The following is an 18,232-nucleotide window of genomic DNA, read 5'->3' on the forward strand; positions in this document are numbered from 1 at the left end:
CTCAAGACCTCTTCAAACTCTAGGATTCTGTGGATTTAAGGCCATGAAGAGTAAAGCTTCTCTGGCAAATTAAGAGGCTTGGCTTCTAATCCTTGTCTGTTATGATGCTTTAAATGACAGCCTAATGGAAAGATGTGCAGATGTGTAGCATCAAAAGCAAATGTGTCGCAGGAAATATACCAAAGTAATGATATTGATTATCCCTGAACTTTCAGATTTTGAGTTTTCTTCTTTAAAATTTTGTTTTCTAAAACTTCCGTAATTAACACACATTAATTCTACACTGAGATAGCGGAGAGTGCAATGCAGCAAAATATCACTTTTATGCTTCATCTCTGTGCAAATGACCTGGCTTTATCACCTATTACCCCACAGCTGAACTGGGTGATGGACCAAGTAGGCCAGTTTGAACTTTCTTCTTTTTTTTTGTTTTTGTTTTTGTTTTGTGTGGTATGTGGGTCTCTCACTGTTGTGGCCTCTCCTCTTGCGGAGCTCAGGCTCCGGACGCACAGGCTCAGCGGCCATAGCTCACGGGCCCAGCCGCTCTGCAGCATGTGGGATCTTCCCGGACTGGGGCACGAACCCGTGTCCCCTTCATCGGCAGGCGGCCTCTCAACCACTGCGCCACCAGGGAAGCCCTGTCCTTTCTTCTTTACTCCTCTTTGTGATGCTACATACTCAGTATTAAAGGGCAGCATTCCCAGAGAGGGAATAACTCTGGTCAAAGATACACAAGTACCACTCTTCTCTGCTGCAATCACCCCTTTGTCTGGGCACCTACTATGCATCATGCCTGGCAGAGATTTAAGAAAAACCCACTGGCCCTGACTGAGGAGAAAGACACACCATTTTACTCCTGAGGCTAAACCTCACCCTGCTGAAGCACTGGGTTCTAGAAATCATACCTTCATCATGAGCACCCTCCCCGATGGGGATCCCAACATACACCATCACATTAACTGCATCGGACACATCTAAGTGAAGATTTGTTGTGCCAACTCTTCTGTCTTCTGCTGTTATCAAGCCTGAAGGTAAAAGGAAGATATGCAAGGTGAAAGGGCAATATTATGTTGTTTTTTTTTCTTTTTTGGCTGCACCGCAAGGCTTGTAGGATCTTAGCTCCCCGACCAGGGATTGAACCTGCGCCCCCGGCAGTGAAAGCGTGGAGTCCTAACCACTGGATAGCCAGGGAATTCCTGAAAGGGCAATATTCTGAAGAATCCATATAGACCCTACAAGTGAAAACATACTCGAAGATATTCTTAAATGTGTAACATTGGGAGAATGACGTATATCTATTTATCAATAAATAATTCTCCACGTCTCTTTTCTAGTGTTTTAAAACTGATTACAAGCTCAGTTGACACTATCATTAGCTTTGGCCATTGATCCAATTCCACCCTCCTAAATGATCTCTCCCCTTCAGAAGCAAAACAGATATGGGCATTATGGACACTCAAATGAAGCTTGGCTTTCACAGTGATTTAGGACATTATTGTGACTTCACAAAGAGCTGGTTGGGTAGCATGGTACTCAGACGTCTTCACTCTTATCTTGTCAAGTCTCTTAAAACCTAAGGATCTTTGGTTGTGCCGTGCGGCATGCGGGATCTTAGTTCCCTGACCAGGGATAGAACCCTCACCCCCTGCAGTGGAAACACAGTGTCTTAACCACTGGACCACCAGGGAAGTCTCTTGGATGGAACCTTTGAGAGGAAACTTTCTAACTACTGTGTGTGTGTATATATATACACACATACATACATATACAGTACTGGGCCCAAAGGGCTATTATGCAAATCAGTGGCAAAAGCAAACATATTCTAAACCATCCTGGATACTGTCAACTTCTTCAGCTCCTGTCACTTTGCCCTCTACACATGATCTTGATTACAAATCTCCCTCTATAGGTGAAATGGAAACAGTAGTGTCCAGAAAGGTCAGTTATGGCCTCTCCCTCATACCGTAGGCATTGTACATCTTGGGGCCCAAATCGGGCCTTACAAAGTAGCTGGGTAGCCTAGAGGCTAGATTGAGTCTGCCATCTCGTTTGGTATATTCTGGCAGAGGAAGGTTCTCCATCAGATCTTCAAACCTATAAAAAAAAAAAAGCATGAAAGATGACTTAGCTTGTTATAGGGGAAAAAGGAAAAGAGGTGGAGTTCACTTTTCTGTGATTACTTTGTGACAGCTTTAGCAAAGCACAAGTCTCTCAAGACGACTCACTGTAGTTCACTAACCTTGTTGGCATCATGTCCCGAAAATCTTCCCCAGGAGGCCAGTCCTTGAGTTTGAGCACCATTGGCTGCCCATCTTCTGACCTTAATCGCTCTGGAAGACAGAAAGCACTCCTACAAATATCTGCTGGGTTGGCTGCTGCCTGATTCTCCAGTGACTAAAAGGTTTAGAAGACTAAACTCTTATTTTCAGACTTGTAAACCCCCATAATGGATAAGGTGGGCTTTGTTTTCCTTAGCCACTGCTTTAGTACATGATAAATTTTTCCATCTCAAAGTGAAAGTGCTCCACACATCCCATGTGATCATGTGCTTAAGTCCAGGTGTGCTCTGGGAGCCATGTGATTGCCATGAGAGCTACCTGGTTGGCACCAGGATAGAATGTTCCTCCTGTTAAGAGGATGTAATTTGTTATTTCAGCGGTAGGGCTGGGCATATAGATGCTTACTTTGCAGTCTGCTTTTACTGAACCAGATATCAAAGCTACTTACTGCATATGATCTCGAAGCCATCCCAGAAATCCCGAACTTTCACATCGGAAATTATAGCACAGTTCCTGCAGTTCACCAAGTCCACATCCTGGTCTCCAAATTCCTGGCTAAAGGCTTCTGGCTTCCAGAGTTCAGACTTGAGTTTTTTATGTACCCCTGATACCAGCACTGGCTGTGGAAACAAAAGTATCTCAATCAGAGTCACTTAGGAAATACTTAGCTCAGGGCTAAGGGACAGAATAGGAGGGTTTCCTGGGGACAACCTCTTCTCCACAATGATTTATTATTCCCTCCCAGTTTCACAATCTGTGGATTTCAACAATGTCAGCTACAGAAAATGAAAACACTTCTACTCTGTTATTACACTTGATTCTCACTGCAGGGGGTGGGGTGGGGGGCACATTCCACAAAAATCACTTCTGCTGCCCTGGTATCTACCACTATTTTGAGGTGAGAGGATGAAAAGCTGACAAATGCAAATTCTGAGAATACGTCCTCACATCTCGAATGAAAAACTCTCCAGACAATTCTACAACCTCCCCCCCCTTCCTCACACCTGCTAATGTATAAAAATCAGGAAGTGTTATCACACTATCACACAGACTTGTATGGTCTTGAAACATTTACCTAGAAGAGTACCACCCACTTCCACCCATTTTCGCCTCACCCCATATCACACTTACGGATTTTCCTCTAAAGGTGTCATTAATGCCAGATCACAACCTCACAGGAATTTCAACTGCCCTTTTAAGAACACAGAGCTACACAGCTGAGAAATAAAAAGATCCACAATGTATTTTTAGGAATCTTCTGACTTTTAAAAATCCAAGAAAACTCGAAGTAGCAAGGCTGTCTATAACAAACTTAGTATATGTCTAAATCTCCTTAGCAAAGTGTCTCCCAGAGAGAATTGAAACTATCCTGGTAGCTATAGTGGGCAGGCAGACAGCCGACCCTGGGATCTGCTTATTCTTGCTTACCTGGCCTTGCTTCCAACACTCCCGGAAGATCTTCCAATTGTTTTTGTTGCTGGGGTCATGGAGACACAGAAGTCTTCCATCACAGAGCCAGGAGTGAGAGGTATGGGGGTCCAGCACATTTAACCCCATCACCATCTCCTTCACTTCCTTTTGGGTGTCAGTCAAGTTACAGGCCCGCTTTGCAGCATCTGAGGTTTTCTTATTTTCTACCACTGAGGCAATGATGTGGTCAAGGAAGTTGGGGAGGCTGGCCTTGTTCTTCACTCCCTGCCAGACACAAACCCATCAGGTTAGTATGACTGAGGCACCATCAGTAGAGTATTCAAAAACAGTCTCACAGTTATATTCACACGGAGTTCTGATCTACCTGATTAAATTTCATAAAAGTTAATTGTAAAGTCTTTTGTAGTTGGAGGGGGGAGCCTATTAAGTCACTATCTTACATTTCCCTAGCCTTCATATTTTGCTTTATATTTATGAAAAAAAAGTACAGAAAGGTCCCCTCTACTGCAGGAGATTTGAGACTTAAGAAATATCTTTGGCATTCAGCCCCGTTTTAAGCATATGCACGTAGACTGCAGGGATCACAAAATGCTGTAACTGAGTGAGAAAGATCATTTATTTTGAGGGTTACACATTTTTTTTGGCCAGCATGCCCAAGGGATATACTTCAATTAAGTAACTGAGGTGACTTATCAAGGCAGTGATTTTTTTTACCAGGGAGTGTACCCCAATAAACAGTTGTACCAGAGTACCCAAGATAACTGTATATTCTGAAAGCAGTCTCCTACTCCCCAATCCGTCCCCTACCAAGAATCTCTCATTTGTTTCAGCTGGTGGGAAAGCTCAGGCCCAGAGATGAAAGTGACATACCTAAGGTCATAGAAGTGAAGGAAGGGGAGGGCTTTTGTAAACTTGATAACACAATGTCTGAAGTATCACTAATCATGATCTCTACAGAGTACATGTAATCATATAACATCCTGGGAAAATTTAAAAAGAAAAAGGAGAACTGGGAGTTGGAGCAGTACAAATAAGACAGAGCTCAAAGTAATTTTTTTGGTCATTTATCCAAAAGAGAAACAAATAACCCACATTGTACAAGGCTCAACCACCCACAGTTCATCAAATTTCAGTCATTAGTCATAAAATAGAATGAGAAACATATTTGTGTACTTGTTTGAAATGCTCTCTGGAATATATAAACTGAAAATACAAAAGCAATGTATAAAAACATCTGTGTAAAAAGGGGGGGAACTATATACATATTTTAATATCACTGAAAGGGCAATCATGAAACAATGGTCACCTACAGAAAGGGAGGCAACAGTGGGAAGGAGACTTTTCACTGTATTTTTAAAATTTAAATTTTGTACGTTTTGAATTAATTAGTTCAGTAAATGCTTACTAAATACTTATGTATCAAACATTGTGGCACTAGGGATATAGTAGTGAATAAAACAGACAAAAATGGGGAATTCCCTGGCAGTCTAGTGGTTAGGACTCTGCTTCCACTGCTGGGGACCTGGGTTCGATCCCTGGTTGGGGAACTAAGATCCTGAAAGCTGTGCAGCACAAAAAACCCAAAAAACCAAAAAAACAAAAAACAGACAAAAATGCCTTTAAGTGGAGGTAAGGCAGAAAATAAATAAAACACAGCAAGTCAGATGGTAATAAGTGTTATGGAAAAAGTGCAGGGCTTCCCTGGTGGCTCACCGGTTAAGAATCTGCCTGCCAATGCAGGGGACACGGATTCGAGTGCTGGTCCGGGAAGATCCCACATGCCACGGAGCAACTAAGCCTGTGTGCCATACTACTGAGCCTGCACTCTAGAGCCCGTGAGCCCCAACTACTGAGCTCAGATGCCACAACTACTGAAGCCCGTGCACCTAGAGCCCGTGCTCCGCAACGAGAAGCCACTGCAATGAGAAGCCTACGCACCGCAAGGAAGAGTAGCCCCCACTTGCCACAACTAGAGAAAGCCCGCGTGCAGCAACGAAGACCCAATGCAGCCAAAAATAAATAAATAAATAAATTTTTTTAAAAAAGTGCAGGGGAAACAGACATGAGTGGAGGATGGGAGTAAAATGGACTTTTAAAAAGGGTGATCTAAGAAGAAGGCTTACTGAAGAGGTGACATTTCAGGAGGGAGGAGAGGAAGTTGATTAAGAAGCAGGCCATGTTGTGACATGGGAAAGAGAGTTCTCGGTGGAGAAAAGGACAAGTGCAAAGGCTCTGAAGAAAGAGCATGCCTGGCCATGTTCAAGAAACAGCAAGAAGGTGGGTGTGGCCAGAGCAGAGTGAACAAGAGGGAGAGTGGTAGTTGAAGTCAGGGAAGTGAGGGGAAGATAGGGCTGGAACGTTATAGTCCACTGAAAGGACTCTGCTTTTATTATGAAATTGGAAGCCCTTGAAAGACTTTAGGCAGAGGTGATATAATGTGACATATCTTAAAAGGACCACTCTAGCTGCTCTGTGTAGAAAGGGAAGAAATACAGAGGACCTCTAAGGAGTTTACTATAAAAATTCAGGCAAGAGAGGATGTTGACTCAGACTAGAGAGGAAGCAGTGGAGCTGATGAGAAATGGGTGCACTCTGAATACATTCTGATGATCAAACTGAAAGGTTATGCTAACAGATTAGATACGAAATGTGAGAGGGGAGTCCCAAAAGACTCCAAGATTTTTCGCCGAGCAATTGGAAGCCACTGACCAAGAGAAGCAAAAAATAAAGGAGATGCAGGCTCACAGGCAGAAGAACAGGAGTGTGGTTTTAGAGGTGTTAGGTTTGAGGCGTCTATTAGATACCCAAGAGAGTACAATATGAATGTACTGCCTACGTTTAAAAAAAATTTAACGTCTGTTATTGTCAAGAAAATAAAGTGATTTCTGCTGATGATTGAAAAACTTCAGTCTCAGTTTCTACTGACTTCCTAACATGGCACAAAAGGTTTACTACTTAAAAGGATCTCAAACATTCCCAAAATTTAATATAAAGAAAGATCTTGTCAGCTGGACTGATAATGTGGAGGACACAAGTCAGTCATATACCCTCTAACCCAGTTATCAGATCTCTGATGGTTCTTTCATGGAAAAGCAGCAAAGGCTAGAGTTGTAGAGAGGACACTTACTGCTGAGGATGTAGAGAAGACCGGGGGGAAGGGTATGCCTGTGTCCAAGGGGGTTTGAGGAAGCTTTCCGGGCCCGGAGTGGAGGAGGTCTCGAAGGCTAGAGCCTTCAGTTTTGTTGTTGGAGGCAGTGGGACCCAGTAACAGACTGTTAAAAAGCTTTGGAGTCAACGGAGAGACCTTTGCAGTGGAGTTGAATGAGTCCAGCCCAAAGGGTGAATGAGACTCTTTATTGAGCACCGACCTCAGGGACCCTGCTTCTGTAAGAACATAACCAGGAATAGCATTAGGCACAAGGAATACCCAGCAGGCAACTGACTCCTAAAAATCAGCCAAGTGGGAAAGAGGAAAGACTTTCCCCTCCCCTGCCCCCCAAACTACGTACGGTTTGTCTGGGCCAAGCCTGACGAGCTATGACTATGGCAGGTCTCATGGCCAAGGAGAAGCTCTCCTACTTCTTCCTTTCTTTTCCAGATCTGGATTTCAAACTTCCTTTTGTTCCCATCCATCTTTCGTCTCCCTCACTTTCTAAGACAGTGTTGCTTCAAGTGGGTCTCCAGAATACTTGTATTAGAATCACCTGGAGTGCTTGTTAAAAATGGAGATTCTCGGTCTTACTCCAAGAGATTTTCACTTAATAGTTCTGGTGGGGCACAGGAATCTGCATTTTTAACGATTCCCCAGGTGATTTTGTGCCCACTGAAAACCAAGTGTAGCCCTCCTGGCTAGTAATACTGGCTATCAGGGCCATTTGGGAAGCTTGTTAAAAATCTTATATTGATTCTGACTAAAGAGGTTTGGGGTAGAACCCAGGCATGTGCCTTTTTTAGAAAGCTCCACTTCTAGAAAGAAGTGGAAAGAGATTCCCTCATTTTACATGATCAGCCAGAGAAAGCAAGTGGCATGTTTCAAAAATGTGGATGGTAATGTGTGAGTTTGAAGAATCCCAGAATAACTCAAGTGTTCCACCCACAGGCAGGGCAGAGGCTTGTGTTAATCTCACCTTTTGTTTCTTCCTTAGCCTTCTGAGTTGCTAAATCCGCCAACCAGTGCAGGGCAGAGGAAGGTGGGCCTGTGTCAGGGCAAGGGGGCCTGATGGCTTTTAGCTCACTATTGCTATTTGACGCCGAACTGTCTGCTTTCAGAGGCTCGTCAGATCTGATGTCAGTACTGTCGGCTTTGGCAACATGGTCAGTCTCTGGTTGTGTTACCGATGCAGTTCCTCCTCCACCTGAGAAGGTGGTTTCATTTCCAGAAGAGGCACTAGGGTTTATGCTAGGAAGCTATAGCACAGAACGCCAACATGGTTAAAGTGTTGTCCTTGTGTAGAAAAAACACAATGCAAATAGTAATGACAGCTGACACTAAACAGGTCTGGGAAAGCAACTGTCCCATAAACTGCTATTTCACTCATTCATTAATTTAACATATATTTGTTGAGTCCTACAATGTGACAGAAACTATGCTAGGTTCTGTGGAAAGAGCAGTGAACAAGACTTGAAAATAAAACAGTGTTTTTGTTTGGCATGCCTGAGGCTCAAATTCTGCACTGGCAAATTGGTGATTAGAACTTGACCGCATAGAGCTGTTCTGAGGATTAAATGAGATAGTACTGATATATGCAAAGAGCTCAGAATAGTGTCTGGCACACATACATGCTCAATAAAATGGTTATTATTCTATTATTGAATTTTCCAGATGATTTGCTCTAATATGTCAACTCTACTGAAAAGATATTTTGAGATCTCTCAGCATTAATCCCTGTACCTCTTATTGATCATGTGTAGCATTCCTGGAAAGCCCTCTGAATGTAAGAGGTGTGTGTGTGGTTTTTTAATTTTTTTAAAATAGCCTCTTATTCAAAATAGTCACCATCACACCAGAATGACCTCCACCTCTGACAAAGCAATGAGAAAATCACTGCCTCTCTGTGAAGGCTTAGGACTGCTTTCAGGGTAGAATGATCCCAGATCAGCAGGCTAATATTCATATTTCTTTCCTCAGTACCTAACATGACAAGGCAGGGACCATGCACACAAATAGGACTGTATTCCTAATTACCTTTTCTGTACTCTTCACCTACACAAGGAACCTGAGGTACAAATCTTGACAAGATGCAAAGAATCTCTTTGTGCTATTTATCAAACAAGCCTGAATTGGTTTTAAAGACACATGAAGAGAAACTCATACCAGTCAGGGGGAATTTAAATCCCTTGAGTAACTTCTGGGGCTCTCTCTAGACAGGCCTCCCCATCCCCTAATTCCCCAGGAATCTGACAGTAGCCTGGGACAACAGAGGTGAAAATGAGGCACTTCCTGGTACAAAGAACTTGAGTTTCTCTCAGTTGTACCTATACACACCACTTTACCTGTGACATCCCATTAGTGACAGCAGGTCTCAACACAGATTTGTTCTGCCGGCTAATACAAGGGCAGTTTGCTTTAATTCCCCACTTGCCCCGGGCAGCATGTACCATGTCTCCAATATTGTAAAGAGCTGGAAAAAAAATAACAATTAACCTTAGAATAATTGTATGTGCCAGGTATTGTGCTAAAGACCTTATTTACATTATCTCTCTCAAGCTTTACCACAAGTCAATGAGGTAGCAGCTTGTACCCTAAATTTTTTTTTAAAGTTATTTTTTTTTAAATTTTATTTATTTTTTATTTTTGGGTGCGTTGGGTCTTCGTTGCTGTGTGTGGGCTTTCTCTGGTTGCAGTGAGTGGGGGCTACTCTTCGTTGCGGTGTGCGGGCTTCTCATTGCAGTGGCTTCTCTTGTGGAGCATGGGCTCTAGGCGCGTGGGCTTCAGTAGTTGTGGCACGCGGGCTCAGTAGTTGTGGCTCGCGGGCTCTAGAGCGCAGGCTCAGTAGTTGTGGCGCATGGGCTTAGTTGCTCCGCGGCATGTGGGATCTTCCCGGACCAGGGCTTGAACCCTTGTCCCCTGCATTGGCAGGCGGATTCTTAACCACTGCGCCACCAGGGAAGCCCAGTACCCTCAATTTTTGATGATGAAACTGAGACTCAGAGAAGTTAGGTTATTTGCTTAAGTACATAAAGTTGGTAAATGAAAGTACCTAGACTTTAACCCATGTCTATCTAGCACTAAAGTTCTGTGCACGCTTAACCACTAAGCTACACTCCCTCCCTCCTCTAGTAAACGTTAACAAGGTGTCCTTTAGCAGAAACTCTAGGGGTAGATTCCCTGTTGTTCAAGCGTATGTAAACATTTTGAATTGTATACTTGAGATTTACTGTAAGTTATACCTAAAAAAAAAATAGACCAATGTAAACTTTACACAAACATTTAACCAATGCTTAGATCAGCAGGGAGCAGGCATCTGACCACTGCACTCAGGGAGCTCTTCTGCTCAGATGCACTGGGTTATAAAGATCCAGGGGATGGCTCCCCAAAGTGGAGAAGAATATAGGCAGAGGATTCACCAACTTCAGTGTGTGCATGTTAATGGAACTGTGGAAGCTGGAAACACTTTATCTGGAGGAATCAATGAAGTAAGCTGTCACAAGACCATTCATTTCTACTGTTAAGCTGCCTTCTTCATGGATTCAAGAGCTTTGATTAGCTTCAGCTGGATTTTTATAAACCTAGAACCAAAGGTCTTTCTGGAAGCCAGGGGACTGGCTTTTTCTTTCTTTCTTTTTTTTTTTGCTGGGCCACACGGCTTGTGAGATCTTAGTTCCCCGACCAGGGACTAAACCCGGGCCCTCGGCAGTGAGAGCACAGCGTCTTAACCACTGGACCACCAGGGACTTCCCAGACTGACTTTTGCTATCCTGGTCCTGCCGACCATAGGAATGTAAAATGACATCTGAAAAGCAACCAACCCCTCCACCCACAAAGATGAGGCAAAGTGGGTGCAGTGGCTGCATACAATCTAACATTTCTGAAGATTCAAATTCTCAGGGAAATCTAGTGAGGCTTAAAAAGAGTCAAGCTGAGATAAACCATTTTACCAAATATTATGGTGTGTAAATTACAGCTCAATTAAAAACATCTTTTTTCCCCCACCAAATCTAAAGAAGGAATTCCTTTACCTGTGCCAGGGATGATCTGTGTGGGCATGAGATTCTCTGGTTCATGGGACTGCCCCTTTGCACACTTCAACCAGGAGAAAACCTCTTCATCACCTATCTCTTCTGTCTCTGAAACAGAAACGAAATGACTTTACTTATTTTATGAGGGTCACAAGATGTATCTCTCTCAGTAAGTCAGAGTTTCAGACTTTACAGGCCAATTTTTTCATGGGTCAAAGAAGATAACAGCTAACTTTAAAAAATACTGCTACACTGAGTTATAATTTACATAAAATTAATTCAACAATTTAAAGTGTACACTTCAATGAATTTAGACAAATGTATATAGTTGTAGAAACAGTACTACATTCAGGATTTAGAACTTTTCTATCCCTTCATAAAGTTCCCTTCAGCACTTTACAGTCAATACCGTTTCCTCAACCCCTGGCCACCAACAACCAACTTTCTAACACTAAAATTTTGCTTCTTCTAGAATTTCATATCACTGGAAACATATGGTATGTCATTTGTCATTTGTGTTGGGCTTCTTTCATTTAGCAGTGATTTTCAGATTCATCCATATTGTTGCATTTATCAGTAATTCATATCTTTTTATGTCTGAGTGCTGTTCCATAGTATGGATGTACCTTATTGTGTTTACCCACTTATCAGCTGGTAAATAGTTGGATTGTTTCCCATTATTGGCTATTATGAATAAAGTGCTACAAACATTCAAGTACAAGCCGTTGTGTGGACATATTTTCATTTCTCTTGGAAATACCTAGAAGTGGAATGCTAGTTTATGTCTAAATTTATAAAGAAATGGCTATACTGTTTTCCAAAGTGATGGTACCAAATTGCATTACTATCAGCCATGTTTAATAAGTTTTAGTTGCTCCATATCCTTGACAGCACTTTTGTACTCTCAGTTTTAAAAATTTTAGCCATCCTAGTGGGGTTGGTGGTTTCTCATTATGGTTTTAATTTGTATTTCCCTAGTAAGTAATGATAGCTTTTTCCCATGTGTTTATTTTCCATTGATCTATCTTCTTTGATGAAGTACCTGTTCAAATATTTTGCCCATTTAAAAACTGGGTTTTGGTGGGGACTTCCCTGGTGGCACAGTGGTTAAGAATCCGCCTGCCAACGCAGGGGACACGAGTTTGAGCCCTGGTCCGGGAAGATCCCACATGCTGCAGAGCAACTAAGCCCATGCACCACAACTACTGAGCCCGCGTGCCACAGCTACTGAAGCCCACATACCTAGAGCCTGTGCTCCGCAACAAGAGAAGCCACCGCAATGAGAAGCCCGTGCACCGCAACGAAGAGTAGCCCCCGCTCTCCGCAGCTAGAGAAAGCCTGAGAGCAGCAACAAAGACCCAACTCAGCCAAAAATAAATAAATTTAAAAATTAAAAAAAAAACAACTGGGTTTTTTGTCTTCTTGTTATTGAATTTTAAGAGGTCTTTATTATGGATGCAAGTTCTTTAGCAAATATGTGATCAGCAAATCTTTTCTCCCACTATGTGGCTTGCCTTTTCATTTACTTAATGTCTTTCGAAGAGCAGTTTTCAAATTTGATATTAATTTTTCTTTTGTTTTTCTGTGTCTTATCTAAGAAATATTTATCTAACCCAAGGACACAAAGGTCTTCTATTTTTTTCCTAGAGGTTTTAGAGTTTTAACTTTTATGTTTAGGTCTATGATTTATTAGAGTTAATTTTTTGTATATAATGTGAATAAAAATAGTTCATTTGATTATTTGAATATGTATATACAGTTATTTAAGTACCATTTGTGAAAGGACTATCTTTTCCCATTCAATTAGCTTGGCACCTTTGCAGCTAATCAGTTGAATGTATATGAGTGGGTTTACTTCTAGACTCTGTTCTGTTGTGCTAACCATAGTGTCTTGATTACTGTAGCTTTATACAAAGTCTTAAAATGAAACAGTATAAATCCTCCAACTTCATTCTTCTTTTTCAAAATTTTGGTTATTCTAGGTAATTTGTATTTCATATAAATTTTAGAAACAACTTGTCAATTTCTACAAAAAGGCCTATTGGAATTGCACTTAATTATAGATCAATTTGGAAGAACTGACATCTTAATATTCAATCTTCTATCTGTGAATACAGTACATCTCTCCATTTATTTTTTATTTTTTTGTGGTACGCGGGCCCCTCTCCCGTTGCGGAGCACACGCTCCGTTCGCGCCGGCTCAGCGGCCATGGCTCACGGGCCCAGTCGCTCCGCGGCATGTGGGATCCTCCCGGAACGGGGCACGAACCCACGTCCTCTGCATCGGCAGGCGGACTCTCAACCACTGCGCCACCAGGGAAGCCCCGGTGTGGTTTTCTTAACGTATTTTCTGTTTGAGGATTATTGTTGGATTTGTGGTGTTATAGCTTTTTCATCAAATTTGGAAAATTTTTGGCTTTATTTGTTCAAATATTTTTTCTGTCTCTGCCCTCCTGCCCTCTTTCTGGAACTCCATTTATAAGTTTTGGAGACTGCCCAATATATCCTGTAGTTCAACAAGCCACTCTTCAACTTATAAATTTCTTTCTTCTCTCTGTGCTTAGTTTTTATAGTTTCTATTGCTGTCTTCAAGCTCACTGTTTCTTCTGCAGTATCTAATCTGCCACCTAGTGTATATTTGGGGGGGAGATATTTTTCATCTCAAGAAGTTTCATTTGGGTCTTTTACAGGTCTTCTGTTTTTCTCATTGTGTTTTCCTTTATGTCCAAGCATATTTAGAAGTTTTATAATAGCTGTTTTAGGTCCTTGTACAATAATTTCATCACTACTGTCATTTCTGGATTTGTTCTACAGATCGTTTTTTTTTTTCTTTTTTCCAGATTATTGGTCATATTATTCTGCTTTTCTGTATACCTGACCATTCTTCACTGAATGCAGAGCTTTGTGAGTATTATGTTCAGAGTACTGGATTTTGTTGTAATCCTTTAAAGAATGTTTGGTTTTTTAGTGTGGCATATAACTAAGTAACTTGTAGATGAATTTGATCCTTCCAAGGCTTGCTTTACACTTCATTATGGCAGCTCCAGAGCAGCCTGTATTCTGGGACAACATTAGTCTTACTACTAAGGGTGTGACTCTTTTGAACTCTATCCAGTGTCTCTCCACTCTGGCTGGTGGGAATACAAACTGTCAGTTCTGTATACTACTCAGTTGATTGCCTTGAGGAAAGTTTCACCTTATGCATGTGCAGATCACTATAAGACAAAAAAAATTTAGACGATTTCTCCACAGATCTCTGGTGTTCTCTCTGTGTAGTTGTAACCTCTTTAGTACACTACCTTACTCTTTGCAGATTCTGATCTCTGTCTCAACTCATGAGATTGCCAAACTCTATTTTAGTTGCCTTTCCCTGTGGTACAGGATGGAAACTGCCTCCAAGCAGTAAACTGGGCCAACTGTAAGATTCACCTTGTTTCTTCCCTTTTCTTAGGGAACACAGACTCAAACTGCCTGCTCTCTAATATCTGAAATTGTGGTTTCATATATTTTGTCTGGTTTCCTTGTTGTTTATGGCAGGAGGGCAATTTGTGCAGAAGTTTATCTTTCATGGGCGAAAATGGAAGATCTTAGCTCCATTAATATGTAGAACCTAGTGGATGTCAGGCCCTGTGTTAACCACTTTACATACATCATCTCATTTAATCCTCAAAACAATGCTGTGGGGGACATACTCATATTATCTTTGTTTTATAGACAAGGAAACTGAGGTTCTGAGGGTTTAAGTAGCTAACCCAAGATACCACAGTTAGTATAATAATGTGTGCAAGTAGGATTCAGATCCCAGTAGCCTAAGCTCTAAAACCACCGTTACAATGGTTACACTGTATCTTAGAAGAGGGAAGAATGAGGAAGTGGTGGGCAATAAGGTAAAGCAAAAACAAAGTGAAGCAAAGGATTTGAATAGACATTTTTCCAAAGAAGATAAACATAGGGCCAATAAGCATATGAAAAGATGCTCAACATCAGTAGTTATCTGGGAAATGCAAGTCAAAACCACACTGTGAGGGACTTCCCTGGTGGTGCAGTGGTTAAGAATCTGCCTGCCAATGCAGGGGACATGGGTTCGAGCCCTGGTCCAGGAAGATCCCACATGCCATGGAGCAACTAAGCCTGTGCGCTGCAACTACTGAGCCTGTGCTCCAGAGCCCGCAAGCCATAACTACTGAAGCCCACGCTCCACAACTACTGAAGCCTGCGCGCCTAGAGCCCATGATCCGCAACAAGAGAAGCGACCACAATGAGAAGCCCGCGCACCACAACAAAGAGTAGCCCCCACTCGCCGCAACTAGAGAAAGCCCGTGTGTAGCAATGAAGACCCAATGCGCCATAAATAAATAAATAAATTTATTAAAAACACACACACACACACACACACACACACACACACAGTGATATACTACTTCATAGCCACTATGATGGCTACAATTAAAGACATTTAATAACAAGTGTTGACAAGGATGTGGAAAAACTGAAATCCTCGTACATTGCTGGTGGAATTATAAAATGGTGCAGCTACTTTGGAATACAGTTTGGCAGTTTCTGAAAGGGTTAAAAATAGAACTGCCATATGCCCCATCAGTTCCACTGCTAGGTATATCCTCAAAAAAAATGAAAACATATGTTCACACAAAAACTTGTACACAAATGTTCCTAGTGGCATTATTCATAACAGCCCAAAGTAGAAACAACCTATATGTCCATCGACTGATGAATGGATGAAGAAAATGTAGTATATCACACAATGGAATATTACCTGGCAATACAAAGGAATGAATTAGGTGCTATAACATGGATGAAACTTTGAAACAGTATGCTAAGTGAAAGAGGCCAGTCACAGAAGGCCAAATATTGTATGATTCCATTTATATGACATGTATAGAATAGGCAAATCTATATAGACAGTATGTAGATTAGTGGTTACCAAGGCCTAAGGAGGGGGAGGAATGGGGAGTGACAGCTAATGGGTGTGAAGTTTCTTTTTGGAGCAGTGAAAATGAAATTACTATATAACCTTGAGAATATACTATACTATGGTGATGACTATATAACCTTGAGAAGATACTAAAAACCTTTGAACTGTACACTTTAAAAGGGTGAATTTTACAGCATATGAATTATATCTCAAAAAAAGATGTTATTAAAAAAAATAACCAGGGAAGACGAAGATTTACTCTTGGCTTGTTTTAAACCTTCCCAGTCAGGCTGGAGTGTTGGCAATTTTAAGACCTCACAATGTGACAAAATATAAATGAAGCTAAACAGCTAAAGAGGAGGCGCAAACCCATTTCTGCTTCAATTTCCAAGTCCACACCTCCACTGACAGTTTACCTTTAGAACTACACAGGACAACATTTGCTCACCACTGCGTGGTCGGCTTTTCCTGAGCCTGTAACAGTCAAGGCAGACCCCAAATCCGCATTTGCGACAAACCCAGTGGATGTTGAAGAGAGTTGTTTCACATACATCACACATCTCCCGTACACCACGCACTGCTCGCTTCCATGCCACTTTCTCTGGTGGAAAAAGAGGAATACTGTTGGCACTGACCATCCTGAGCAACAGCAAAAGATACCAGACCCACTGATTCCTACTCAAGTGTTTTGTCTAGCAATTAAACTCAAAGGTTCATGAAGTCTGTATTTCTATAATTGTAAGAGAAACAAAATACATGGAATTTCTAATATTTCTGAACAAGTGTCAATGAGAATGAATGCCACGTGTTGTCATTTAAGATACTATAAAATTTTCAATTTGGGGAATTTTGAAACAAGAGGATTCTTTTCTTAAAGTGTAGGGCATAATTTCATAGTATAATATTCCTTGGTCTAGAAATAGGGTACAGTATCTCATAGACATGGAAATATCATAAATGTCTGAAAAATGTGGGTTCTAGGTATGAAACACAACAACCAGTAGCACTTCATCTATTCACAAACCATCAAGTATCACTTACTAACACAAATTAGTTCAAAGCAAACTGAAAATATTCGGCGTGAATCAAACCCAAACAGGGATCAAAATGCAAATTATGACAACTGTGCTACAACAATGAAAGACAAACAGGGAAGGAATTTTTAGTTTTTTAACTGCCAAAGACTAAAAGAATGAGGACTGTTGGATACAGGTGTGGCTTCAGCTATTTAGTTTACTACAAAGAGAAGTTTTATCAGCCTTAATTCATCCATAGAAAATGCCACCTGCCACTCCTTCCACACCTCCCTTTAAGCAAAAGAAAATGAGTTTCCAACTAGAACTGACTGGAAGACAAGCAAGAGGGTGCCTTACGGTGTGGCTCCACCATCATCATGGCCTCCTTCTCAGACATCACAAGCTGGCAGAACTGGTCTCCAACGTTGGCAAGAATGTATTTTGAGGTTTCGAGGTCTATTCCTTCTGCTAGGGAGGAAGAGGGAATCCACAGGTTCATGGCATCAGGGTCACTTTGCTGGGGACTCAGAAACCCCTCCACTCGGAGTACCCCCTTTCGAGTGAAGATCAACCTGAGACAGGAAGGTACACAGTCAAATACATAGTAAATAGCAGCAACCATGCAAACCAACACACACTTAAAATCCTAGGACCTAAAAGAAATTAAATGACACATAACAGGAATCAGACTGAGTTCAGAAATTTCACTGTATTAGACCAACACAGTATGCACTAATAGGAAGGCTTGTTCACACCTAGTAGGTCTGGGTTCTTTAAAAAGCTGTCCCCAGAAATGTCCACCAGTTTCTCCAACCACCTGTTCCACACCAGTACCCACAGCACTGAATCTGACCAGAGAAAAATACAGAGCTATGCTCACTGTCACACTTAAAATTCATGTCTACTCACGTGAACCCTTAATATTGCCTGGCAGCCACAATACAGTTTCCTAGCGTGCTCCCTCTCCTAGATGCCTATTTAATATCTTCTCCTTCTTTTTAAACCTCCGGTATTACTTTCCCCACAAGGACCTTGCTAAGTATTTCACTGAAAAAATTCCGCAAGGAGCCAGAAGAGAATTCCCACAAGCTCCCACCACCACGCTACCACACGTTCTTGTCACTGGCCCCATGTACTCCATTTCATCTTCTGCTACTATGGATGAACTAGGTACCAGTGAAGACCAACCTCTCCACCTATGTTCTACATCCTATCCTCTTGCATAGGCATCCCTCCACTAATTCTCTCTTCCACATCATCTATTTTCCTCTCTACTGAATCACTCTTGTCAGTATTTGAACATGCTATCTCAAAAATCCCCTTGATCCCACACCCACCTCCTCCATTTATGTTTGTAAGAGCAGTTTCCTTTTTTTTTTTTTTTTTTTTTTTTT

General features: G+C 41.7%; 1 protein-coding gene across 4 annotated transcripts in view; it reads right to left on the reverse strand.

Moving 5' to 3' along the window:
• The window catches only part of KDM3B (lysine demethylase 3B), a 59,306-nt gene that overhangs the window by 5,182 nt on the left and 35,892 nt on the right, over positions 1-18,232 (reverse strand). For 2 of the 4 annotated variants that reach the window (XM_027096291.1, XM_027096309.1), the window contains 11 exons: positions 17,196-17,410; positions 16,271-16,423; positions 10,890-10,997; positions 9,204-9,331; positions 7,838-8,117; positions 6,838-7,094; positions 3,708-3,974; positions 2,728-2,899; positions 2,240-2,330; positions 1,964-2,094; positions 906-1,025 (listed from right to left, as the gene is read on the reverse strand). In XM_027096291.1, the coding sequence (XP_026952092.1) occupies positions 906-1,025; positions 1,964-2,094; positions 2,240-2,330; positions 2,728-2,899; positions 3,708-3,974; positions 6,838-7,094; positions 7,838-8,117; positions 9,204-9,331; positions 10,890-10,997; positions 16,271-16,423; positions 17,196-17,410 (1,922 nt within the window). Of the gene's footprint in view, positions 1-905; positions 1,026-1,963; positions 2,095-2,239; positions 2,331-2,727; positions 2,900-3,410; positions 3,497-3,707; positions 3,975-6,837; positions 7,095-7,837; positions 8,118-9,203; positions 9,332-10,889; positions 10,998-16,270; positions 16,424-17,195; positions 17,411-18,232 lie in introns of those variants that run through there. The other 2 variants (XM_027096301.1, XM_027096318.1) reach the window with 2 other exon arrangements.

The sequence above is a fragment of the Aethalodelphis obliquidens genome, unplaced genomic scaffold, assembly GCF_003676395.1.
Source record: "Aethalodelphis obliquidens isolate GAN/ISIS:26980383/991018 unplaced genomic scaffold, ASM367639v1 scaffold4, whole genome shotgun sequence".
NCBI lineage: Eukaryota > Metazoa > Chordata > Mammalia > Artiodactyla > Delphinidae > Aethalodelphis > Aethalodelphis obliquidens.